Source organism: Pieris brassicae, chromosome 7, assembly GCF_905147105.1.
Source record: "Pieris brassicae chromosome 7, ilPieBrab1.1, whole genome shotgun sequence".
NCBI lineage: Eukaryota > Metazoa > Arthropoda > Insecta > Lepidoptera > Pieridae > Pieris > Pieris brassicae.
In genome coordinates, this window is record NC_059671.1 from 20,271,732 (window position 1) to 20,284,653 (window position 12,922).

A 12,922-nucleotide genomic window follows, 5' to 3' on the forward strand; every position below is an offset into this window, starting at 1 on the left:
AAGAAAGTGTCTTGTAAGACTTCCAGCCTGCAAGGTGTTACTGATGATCTTTTCATTTGTGGCAAAGCTCATCTATAAAAAAAGATCGATCAGTTAAAATTTGAGGCAACAATAGATCGTACGGTTATGTTAACCTTCCAAAAAATGCTGAAAATGCACAATAAAATTCGTATCTCCATTATAAACCACAATCAACGTTCTCGGTGCTATTGGAAAATGATAACAGTTATCTTATGCTTCATAAACTTTTACGTGAGTATTAACTATTAACAAGTATCGGTGGTACTCAGAGAAAGTTTTGCTTCAAGTTGGAAGCTCATTTTTTTAATAGTGATTAGGGCTAAGGAGACACGGCGAAACTGAGCTGTATTTTCTCGGTCAGCGTAACAATACAAACAAATATTTGAATATCAATAAATTAAAAAGGTTTAATAGTATTTTATATAAAAAAATTAAATAAACAATAAGACCTCTTGTATGATATTACATTTAAATTTAGAATATACTTAAGTTCTTTGATGTACAGTTCCTGTGTGGATTCACCAAACATATATTGATTAAGGATTTTTTGAATGTTTTTAGGTATCTGCTCTAAAAGTGTGATATGAGTTTTCATGCAATAGGAGCTTACGGGCAGGAGGCTCACCTGATGTCAAGTGATACGCAAGTCCGATGACGGCCTTTTGTACTATTGTAATATTGTAAAGTATTAAACAGTATGCAGCTTCGATTTTAAATATTAGGATGAAAATACTGCAAGAAAGACAACATTGTATTACTAATGGAAGAAACGAAGAGTGAATTCCAGGGGAAGTAAGACAAAGATTCTGGTGACATAACAATTGTATTGAGGCAAAGAAGATCGCCGCCATGAAAATATTAAACCTCAAACCTTAGACCTCAAAATGTTATACCACGCCTTATCAAGCGACATATTTTTTTATATATTCTTAGGATATTTCGTACATTCTAACTTCTTTTTTAAATTCCATGATTAGCGTATGAATAATGTCTGGTTAATAGCTCAAAGTTGAATGCACTAAGCACTTCTTGAACGTAATTCAAGTTCATACCTTGGCGTACTTCCAAACATCACAGACATAATACCGTCCTATTACGTCTTAATATAAATTGTATGATTATACAGCAAAGATGAAAATAAACATCGCTAGTGAAAAATATGATGGGGTTAATATATAGGTTATTTCGTGTATACGTTGCATAGAAATTTGGCAAATTTAGTACGATCACACATTAAGGGAAAGTCAATGCAAACAATACAGGTAAAAGTGAAACTATCAATTTATAATAAAAATCCAGGTTATCCTATAATGTGTGGTTTTCGAGATTACGATGTTAATAAAACTCACCAATAATAGAAAAGCGGTCTCCACCAATGAGCATTTGTATACAGGCTGACATCTAAACACGGCGATCCCAAGTGGCAGTAAAATGGCAGCGCGTGCGCAATCCACAACTGCTTGATGGAAGAGTAGCCCGTGAGACCATCTGAAATATAATGAATAATATACGCAAAGTAGACATTTTGAAGTTAATGTCATTTGTTATCTCCATCTGGGTGATTTAATGTTAAGTGAATCACCATATCAGGCATTAGAGGTTTAAGTTTAAGGACGAGAATGATTTTCTTTTACGGCACCGTAATTAAGTTAACCTCCTTACTTAATTATGCTTAAATCGATATCATAACGAATATGCATTTCTCCAAATAAATAATTTTATGCAATGTTATGTTGAGCTGAGTGGTTACACGATAAGTGACAAAGCTAATTACTTAAATACTGCGTTGGGTTATCTTGTCTCTATCCAAGGAACTTTATTTTATTTTTTAAGGTTGCGCGTGCGGTAGAGTACCAGTTTATACATGTCACTTTGATTAATTAATATCGTCTATAGTTTACGCGGGTAATTAACATAATTATATCTTTGACGAATGTGAGTATATTACGTTATGACAGTATCAAATATAATATATGTAGTCAATGGAATAGAAACATTATAGCTGAATGCTCATATGGAATTTTAAAATGTTTGTAGTTTTATAAAGTGAGTAAGTTGCAAGCCCCGTCGTCCGAATTCGGCAGGCGAAAGATGATTGTATCTTTTCTTGCTTCCTTCGTATGATAATTTCACCAATAATTTTTTTTACTTATTCTTCCTTTCAACCATAAAATCACAATTTAACTGCCTTTCATTTATTTTTTTATAAGTAGAGCCATTTCCAAATGGAACTGTGTAGTACAGGTTTGTTATGTGTTTTATCTTTATTTACATACTGATAAAAAATACTAATAAATTGAAGCTACTCTAACTATTCATATCTATGTTGGTAAGAAGTTATGGTTCTATTTGCAAAACAACAGTGAAAATAAAACTAAACTTTACACAGTTCCGACGGGTTCAAGCTCGTAACAAAACATTTTAGATAAATGTATACAATATTTATAATTCCAAATTAATTCCTCATTTAATATTACTTTTAAACATAAAGCCGAACACCAAAAAGGAACAATAAGAACTCCACATTGTGCATATGCAAATTTAAGTAGCAGATAACATTCTTTTGAATCTTTTTAAAGCTAGAGAAAACTAACACGAAATTTAAAAATGATACGAAATGTAACACATTTATTTTATTTAGACCGTATAAAGATAAACTTTAGACATACTGCGTTTGTTTTACCTTTATGTGTATATTAATAAAAATTAATAGCAAAATATATTTATAGGCGCAAAACTCGTAGACGTCTGAACCAATCCGAGCACTTTTTTTAAGTTCATTTCTGAAGGAAGGAGGAAGGTTTTTATGGGGGAAAAAATTGAAAAAGTGCTAAATTAAAAATAGATGAAGCCGAAACTATATATTTTTTTAATTAACATTCATTAGATACTTAGTTCCAGTTATACGCAGTCTCTATTTAAATGCAATTTTTTAACCTCTTTGTTAATCTATATGGCAGAGATTATGTAATCACAGAACATGATGGCTTTTGTTTTATTAGAATGGCAACACCATATCATCTTACTTGTTGTAAAATGTTAATGCGTCAAAGTCAATTTGTCAGTATCGATCCTTGAGGTTACTTGTTGCCATAAACAAGAATTGCATTGAGGTTCTTTAATTGGCAACTGCAACCGTGCGTGGCCTTGTTTAAAAAAAATGTCGGACGACGATAGTGACAACAACTTGGCAACCATTAATCGTTTCGAATCTGCTACATATATGAACGTATGTTATGCACAATCTTCTAAGATGTGGTTTTAAGATAAGACGTGAAATTAATTTAAAAAATATTTATTATATCATTTATTCAAAATCACGAATATATTCATAAGTTATATTAGTACAATCCTTCGTAGATATGAAGAGTTATTTCCACAACTACTTCTATACTAAGATAAATAAAAGCATTAAAAGCAAAGCTATCGTCTTATAAGCGGAATCTTATATACCCAGCAGCAGAAAATCACAGTCATCTTAAGATATTTTCAATTACTACAACGATGCGGTTGTATTATGTATGTATTTGATTCTCCGTCGGATACGCTTCTTCATCGAAGAGATTAACTTTTCTGATATTACTGCCATCTCGGTAATCCTACGAGATATACGTCATGTTATGCTTCGGGATTGATCTCAAAAAATGCAACGAGATCTGATCGCGTATAGTTTAATTATTTTATGTTACATAGTTATTTCATTGGTTTTAATAAACAAGTTGTTTACATTTCGACATCCCGGTGGACAGAAAAACTGTGTCTACTACTCTCATCTCGCTATTCAGCGCTTATAAAGACGAAGGTACAAACAAGGACTATGGATCTGTAAAACATTTAAAACCTCGATTTGAGCAGTTAATGCAATGTAATTTATATATTTACATTTAATATATTTACATTTAATATAAATTACATTAGTTGTATATATATATATATATATATATATATACAACTGTACAATAGATGACTGGCTGTGGCACCTTACGCAATGTTAGAGATGCTTCTGAGACCTAATACGTAATACACACTTCATTCATTCACTCACTGGCTCACTCATTCATTTTTATCCACACACTTACTCATTCACTAACATTCACCCACACACTCACTTTTATATATAACTGTACACTAAAGGACTGGCTATGGCACCTTAGGCAGTGTTGGAGATGCTTCTGAGACCTAGTACGTAATACACACTTCATTCATTCACTCACTGGCTCAGTCATTCATTTTTATCCACACACTTACTCATTCACTAACATGCCCCACTCACTCACTCATGCACTCAGAGGTGTTGAAAGCAGTTGAAAAATCAAGAACAAAAATAAATAAAATAAAAGATGCAATTATATAATATATTTATAATTATACTTTTAAGTATTTAAAAATTTAGTTTGTTATGGAACAACTGGAAAACCCGATACAGGTTTTTTTTTACTTAAAAGGGTTCCCAAATTTAGGAATGTAATTATAATGAATAAATACATGTGTTTTTACACTATGTTACCTATATCAGTAAATTATTATTAGAGTTACTAGTACAACTATAATGAAAACTGCGTGTTATTAAATCTTAAAATTAGGAATGATTTCAAATAATACAGTTAAAATCTGAACCAGTAAAGAAATTAATTAACTTAAGCAAGCTAATACCACGTGCTAAATTCAATTTCCGATATCCAATCCGATGCTAATTAATTCACTAATTAGTCATCAATATAGATCTTCAAATGCTTTCGAAACCATATTTTGCTACAGTATCTATTTTTATGAAATATATGAAGGATTACTTCTGTCAGAAATGTTTGATAGTCTGTTCTGAAATCATTTTTATTCAAGTAGATGATGTCGATTTCCACATGTTTTTTAACTTATATATGGTACGAAAATAAACTAAAATATATATCGAGATCAATTAAATCATGTTTATTCTAACATTAAAAGTTTTAATTAAGTTATAATTAAGGGAACATTAAAAGTAAAATCAAAAAGTGTACGTGTAATATCCGTATGTACCTAGGTAAATTTTTATATACGATTATTGAATTCATCCTACAAACAATATGTATGACTCAAAACTTAGCGATTAAAAAGGGTGGTGGAGGTTTTCTTACCAGTTCTTCTTGCTCGCTCTACGCCCGTGACTTGCGAACTGAATTTAAATTTAGAATCAATTTAACATCTTCTCTGTTGACGTTCATAAGTGTATTAGGTTACCTACAGGAATAAGTTATTTTGACTTTGAGTTTGAACTTGGTCTTAGTTTATATACTTGGTCGTATTATATTCTCTTTAATACTATCTTATTTAATAAATGGAGAAATATAAATAAAAAAATAACATCATGAAACATGAACACTTCTTTCAATACACGAATTCTCATTCTATGTTAATTATACTGTTCAATACATTATCAAGTCTGCAGATGTTTCCTCAAGAAAACTTTAAAAATCATAGATATCACTGGAACACAAACACTAACAACTTGTCAACGAGGAATGGAATGTATGTACTCAATACACAACTAAAGGGTAAATTCAGAAGTAGGAATAAGAAACAAAACGAAAGGTATGAAATACAGTATCCCATTGCAAAAACTTAAGTGAAAATGGGTGGGCATACTACTCACATGAACAATGGCAGATGGACAAAGTGGAGAGGGCCACCAGGAATAAGAAAAAGAGGTCGCTGTAAGAGGGCTGACGAGCTTAAGGAAGTTGATGGAGAAGATTGGAAGGAAATGCTCAAGACAGAGAGAGATGGAGCCAATTGGAAGAGGCATTTACTGTAGAAGAGGTCCTGAAAAAAAATCATATATTTATTTTAAGTGTGTGTATATTTTGTAAACGTTTCAAGGATTACATGAGGTCTAATTATTATACTATAATAAACTATACACTGTATGATGGTAGTATAATATTAATGTCACTTGTTTGATATGAAATACCCAAACAAGCAAATTTAATTGAGCCCCGCTTAGTAAGAAACAGGGTTAGAAGGACCTCAAAATTATAATTATAATAAAAAACTCATTAGAAAAAGAATTTTCACAACAACAAATTTTTCAAAGAGAAAAAGTAAAATTGTTGCTCATATAAAAAGTAATTTCAACATTTCCAGCTTTTTCACAGTAATTCGTACCCCAACGTTATTACCGTAATTGTTGTCCCTCGGTGAATTTCGCATTTTAAAGTGTCTTTATTATGAACTGTTTTCACATAATTTTAGTAAATTTTCTCAGGGCGAAATTTCAAACATCTTTATTACCTCAGAAATGTAGTATATTTGAACCTGGGCTACGAGATCACAAAATGTAAACAAGTATCGTAGTCACAGCTTCTTCGTAATTATTGTAATATTATAATTAACTGGTCTAGGCTAGACAAAATAAAGGAAAGGATCTAAAAGGCTTGACGAAGCCATAAAATAATTAATGGGGGCGAAATATTATGAAGATATCTCGGTTTACGGAGTGGACGAATGCCTAGGCTTGCCCGTATCTGCTGATAGGTCACTTTCTTTTCCTCCTCTACCATGCGTGGCACAGCAATGGTGTTATCTTCAGTAGTCGCTGTTCTTTTAACAGCAACGTCCCTCGCGCGGATCATCATTGAGATTGCTACCACGCTTAAACTTGTTAAACCAATTTTAAAAAGTGGCACAAGAAGGGGCTTCATTAAGAAATGCTAGTCGCAACCTGTCATAGCGTTATTGTTGAGTAAGCCCACAACGAAAGCCATTACAAATCATTGACCGATAATTTTCTCGCGTTAGGTTCATTTCCAGGTGTAACAAGAGTTATAGATTTGCCTCCAATACACAGAAACAAATGACAAATGTTACCAAAGGGTTCTAAAATTGAAATTCAAAAAAGTTTTCAGTGCCAATGTTTCTAACTGGCCAGTTCTAAACAGTTTCAGTGTTACCTACGTATAAATATAATATATAATGAAATATTAATATTATGTAGTACAGACTTTATTCATTCACTCACTGACTCACTCATTCACTCACTCACTCACTCACACATTTGCACTCACACACTCACTTATGCACTCCAGTGTGTTGATAACAGTTAAAAATCAATAACAAAAAAAAAGAAAAAAAAGTTAATAGAAGATGTAACTAAATTATATATAAATTAAATATTTTAAGGAATGTATAACTAAGTTTGTTATGAAAGAGCTGGAAACCCTGACACAGGTATATTTTTTTAAATTTTCCTCTCAAATTTGAGAGGAAAATTTAAATTGGATTTACATGTGACATGTGACACATTCGTTTTTTTGTACCTAATGTCAACCATCAGATGAATGTTCTATAACATTCATCTGATGTTAAGTGAAACCGCCGCCCAATAACATGTTAACTTGCTACTCTGGGCCATAGGGCGGACATTTCTGTGTATGTTTTAAGGTCCTTACTCCCAATCAGGAAAATATATTATTTTAATAACCTAAAACTTGTTTTTCATTTAAATATTATTTTTGTAATAATTTTAAGTCGTAAATTATTAAGTAACACAAAAATGTCTTAACCGGGTAATCGAACTCGAGACACAATTGATTAGACTACTAAGCTAAGTAGGAAATAGTACTGTTACTAAATCAAAATTCACGTTAGTAATCGAGAATTTAAAATTAATTGGAAAACGAAAAAATTATATCTTGATAGAGGCTTTATATTTGCATATGACGTTTCAATGGCAATGTTAATTGGTTTGCGGTCGGACCTGGGTCATATGAATAAAAATTTAAATTTTATGTGTTAATTATGATAAGCTTGTTGAGTGTGATTTTGACCGACTCCAATACACGATGGTTACAATTACACGTATGTCCATAAAACCATTGATGATGAAGATGTTGATGAGTACGTTACACGATTTGGACTTGTTCCAAAATAGGTTTGATCCAATCAAATGTTAAATATTTTCTATATTTTTGATTGTGAATGAACATAATACCAAAAAATTTAAAGAAAATTCAAATTAACAATTAGTTGAACACTCATTCAAGTTTTGGCAAGAATTTGTGTATCCAATCATTTTATGGAGCAGCAACTTTTCATCCCTGAGGACATCCCATGGTTCCAACATACATATGTTGGAACCCGGCTCTGCATCACTTTCTGACTAAGTACGCATTTTAAACTCGCTCATACGTGGCGGAAACATCGTGAGGAAACCTGTCTTAGACACACACGACAGCATGTGTCTGGAACAGGAAGCTGATCATCTACTTGATGAACCAAAGGTTTTTAGCGCTACTGACTTTTTAACCAACCATTTCAAAGTTGTTATTGAACTGCATTTTATTCCCGTTTTAGCAACAAAAGTTTTATTCCCGTTTTCTGCAAGTAAGCAACGCTTTAGATATTATTTGATGATAAAGTTAGTTGTACCACCGATAACGTATTAGTCTATGTTAAGTAGTTCTACCATAATACTTATTATCAAGATCAGACTAGACGGAAGACAGAAGGTATTGTTTTGTACAATAGCCCACTTTGTCCTTACTACTTGCAGACTTTTTGGTTAAGCGTACATAGACCGTATTTAGCCAATATTAAGAATACTCCTGGTTGGCGATAACAAAACTGAGCACATTTAAGCCGTCTATATCGTCGCAACAAAAAAGTGAATGTTTAGAATTTCTAAAATTTGTCATTGGCGGATAAATATCGAAGTAAGAAGCGTGTATTTCTCCAATGCCAATGCCAAACGTTTTCACATACGAGGAACCTAGTAAGTCGTGATTAACAATCTTCCCCTTAGGATAAATAGGGCTGGTTGTGATAAATTACGTAAGTCAAAATGCAATTGTTAATGTTAATAATACAAAATATTAATTGCTATGCTTTTTGAACGTTAAGATTGGTTACTAAATCTAGCTTTGCACGTAACTATATTAGTGTTTTTTATAGAACAGCAGAGCAAACTGGCAGGTGGCTCATTTAATGTTAAGTGATACCGCCGTCCAAGGACACTCTCAATGCCAGAGGGCTCGCGAGTGCGTTGCCAGTGCGTTGCCGGCCTTTTAATTCGTACGCTGTTTTTTTTAAGGACCCTAAGTCGAATTCGGTTCAGAAATACTTCAGCGGAATAAATAAATAAAAGCGTATAATGGTTTAATGTATTACTAAACCGTGTTTTGTTTGAACCTCTGGAGAACGTTGTGCACAATTAACACTTCTTTGAACGCTAAAAGATTTAACTTAAATTGAATATCCCAGTCAGATGCTGAAAAAGAGAAATCATCAAAAAACAAATGCTTCTGAAAATAAAGATTTTTACTGAAACCAAGAATAACCTTTCAATACAATTCTATATTAAGGACATATGGGAAATGTCGAGTGACACTTATATCGGCAAAAGGTTTACGAAGGGAGTTGACATATATCGATTTAAAAAAGTTCAAAGTTTATTTCACATATGGTCAAAAATGTCGTCTAGAGATATTAAAAACTAATAATAATCGAGTAGCCTCAGATTACATTAGTTCCTTCGATAATTTATATTTAATAGACAATAGAATCCTTCTTTGTCTGACACTTGACATCGATTTTCAGATGGATGCTAATTTCAGACAAACAAAGAAAAGTCCATTGGTTCACAGTTGGTGATGATTCGAACGCACGACGGAGATGCGGTTCGCACGCTTAAGCCACTAGGCCAACACTACTGGCGAGAGTAGATATTTAAGACGTGCTCAAAAGTACTAGGTATTGTATTAATTTAGCTTAATCATATTTTTTTTATTTTGTATATATATTTATATAATACTGTAGCTGGAATATTCGAAGTGTTATTCGAGTTTACGTTTCGAAGTGTAAATAGTTACCAATATTTATAATAATTATGTAATTTTAATTATCTTACACATTAGGTATTTGACTCATTGTTAAACCCGTTGAACGTATAACCAAGATTTTGTCAACTGAACCAGTTATAAGTACAATTGGTTAAAACATACGTTTAGCCCAATTATTGCATTTCAAATCGCTTAGGCCTATTTTAATGTAAGGGGCTGCTTCAATGATCAATTGAAATGAATTTATATATTTTTTTTAATTCATAAACTTTGTCTAAAACATTAATCCCGGCTGTGTTTTCACTTTAACATGCTAATTACGCCGTATTCTCTATTCCCTTTAGACATTGTTTTCTTTAATTGTGTTCACGCTGTTATTAAAAGAGGCAGTTGAATAATTTTGTTGAATAATACAGATATATTTTTTATTATGAAGAAAGTTTTTAAAGTAGGTTTTTAAATTAAATTCGCAATATTAAATTGATTTGTCCTGATATTTTGCGTTTGCAAAATTCATTTATACATATTTATGTAAAAAATCGAAAATATAGACAAGTAGGCATCAAAAGCACTTGGGGAGAATCTTGGATACAACTAAAAATCAAATCAAAATATAATTTATTCATATAGGTAATTTAATGTACACTTATAAACGTCAGTAAAGAGTTTTAGTTGTACATTTTCTTTACGGGCAATTTTAAAATTAATGGCAAACGAACGAGAAGAACTGGCAATAAATTCTCTGTCACTCTTTTGAAATGCTAAGTTATAGACTACACTTGCTTGCTAAATGTTTGTAAGCAAGTGTAGTCTCTTACATGCCGAAGGATAGAAAAAAATAGATAGTCGAAGTAGATAGATGAATAGTCCGTACGAGGCTTCTACTCGTCATGAACTTTATACACCTAAGGATTTATTAAAATTACGTTTTTTATTTGATATTATTAAATATATATAACTATACTTTTAATATGTAAGTCAAAATCATTCGTAATATTTCAATTAAACTATCGGACACGTACATGGAATTCAATTTCGGAACGACTCGTCGTATCTCTTAGGACATGCCTGATTCAATTTCCAATATTAAATTATTGTAATGTACTGAGAATCCTCAAAAGCTTACTTAGAGGAAATCCGATTACTAAAATAAAAATATGTAATTCATTAAAAACTGTACCTTTTTATAAGAACATTTGGAAAGAAGTCAACGAAATAATACATTAGATGTAGATTTTATTTATAAGCGTATAGATTTAAAATGTTGTGTGTTTTTTGTAACATGGGCAGGATGTTCAAGGTCCTTTTAAGTATTGGTGTCGAGACCCTTGTCCGTGGGGTCCAACGCTATAAGGTTTTTTAAGCAAATATCAAAAACGTTAGTGGATATCACAGGAGATCGAAGAGCTGGCAGCTATGTCATGCAAAAAATGTAGTCTAGCTATTTAAAGGGGGAATGCTGCCAGTGTCTTCAGAACCTTGCCTAACGGGGCAAATCCTTGCCTTTTAATAATATATTTTTATTTGTGTAGTTATTGGTTTTTGTTATATAAATTTATTTTATACGTATTATGTTATGTTTTAAGAACTGGTATGCTCTTTTTTGAAGGACCCTAAGTCGATATACTTCGAAAATACTTCAGTGTGCTGGTCTTAAGAAACGCTCATTTGTGGACGGATGTCGAGGTGAAACGGATGATATTTTGTATTCTGCCTTGACTCAGATAAAACTCAGCAGCAGGTAATTGTAAATTTACCACAAATTTTGTTTTATTGTAACGACATAATAATTGGATTATAAATACAAGTATCATAGTCAAAAAATTTTTTTTACAATTGTTCAATAAAAAAATCAAGTTTGATATATTAAAGATAAAGTGATTATTAGTTCACTATTATTTACTGCGTCTTAAACGCGATATAAGTTTAAACTGTGTGTATGTTATACTGTTTTGCATATTTTTTTAGTATCTACATTTGTCCATAACGACCAACAGAGAGTACTAATTGTTAAACAACCAGCAACGCACTTGCAGCAGCAGTGTGAGCTTCCATGGGTGACGGTGTAACTAATCGGGTTCTCTTGACTGTTTTCCATATGACCTACAAAAAACTAAAAACAAATAAAGATGATTTCATATGACATGAGCATTCCCGAATATGTTAAATCGGTAACACAGCTCTTAAAACTAGATTACTACACACTTGAAACAAATTTATGATCGCAATGTGACGTTAAAAAAACATAGTTGTTATAAGTTCATGTTCTATATTTAGATAAAATATTTGTTTCAATGTATAAAATGTAATTTCTCCCTAATACCTCATAACGTGTAAATGTCTGAAGCAATCAGAAAATCAATTAAGAGACATTGGTACATTATACGAAAGCCAACAGAATTCGCTGACTCTACGTGATTCGGCACGTCTGAATTTCCATTTTCCATATGTTACATGTCTATAGAAATACAGTAAAGCGAAATGTTCATCTGATAACACCTGGCATGTGTTTGCTATTGGAAGCACTTAATATTTAAGAATCACAAACTATTTCAAACATAAAAAAAATATGGGAGCGTTAGAAAATCAGGAGACTAGAGCCTAAGTTTTACCAGACATCCTGAAGGAAAATTGTCAATAAATTAGCCAGATAAAACCATTAAACATGGAGCAGTTCAAACTTGTTACGGTTTACGCTTAATAATCTTCAATATCAGTGACTCAGGTTCGTTAACTGTGGAAACGGTTACGATATATTGGTTTGTTTGTGCCATATTTGCTCTCACGTAATTAGTGTGAGGCTAATTAACCTTTGTCTTTACCCAGACGCATTGACTAATAATTCAAGTGGCGTTTATGGCTCGAAAATATAATATTATATGTTTATACATGTACGAAAAACTAATATAGTCGTTGAATGCACAGATTATTACGTAAATGCTACAATATGTGGACAATAAATATACCTGACATTGCAAATACAGATAAACATAAAGTAAATTATAGATCTAATATAATGTTTAAGATGTTATTTTAAAAAAGCATTTAAACGTTATGTCTTTCACGTCTCCAAATGTTGTATAAAATAT

The 12,922-nt window shown here is 31.9% G+C and overlaps 1 protein-coding gene across 1 annotated transcript in view; it reads right to left on the reverse strand.

Annotated features, from left to right (window-relative positions):
* The window catches only part of LOC123711884, a 50,918-nt gene that overhangs the window by 13,863 nt on the left and 24,133 nt on the right, over positions 1-12,922 (reverse strand). The window contains exon 4 of the mRNA XM_045664732.1: positions 1,371-1,509. Within this exon, the coding sequence (XP_045520688.1) occupies positions 1,371-1,509 (139 nt within the window). The remainder of the gene's footprint in view (positions 1-1,370; positions 1,510-12,922) is intronic.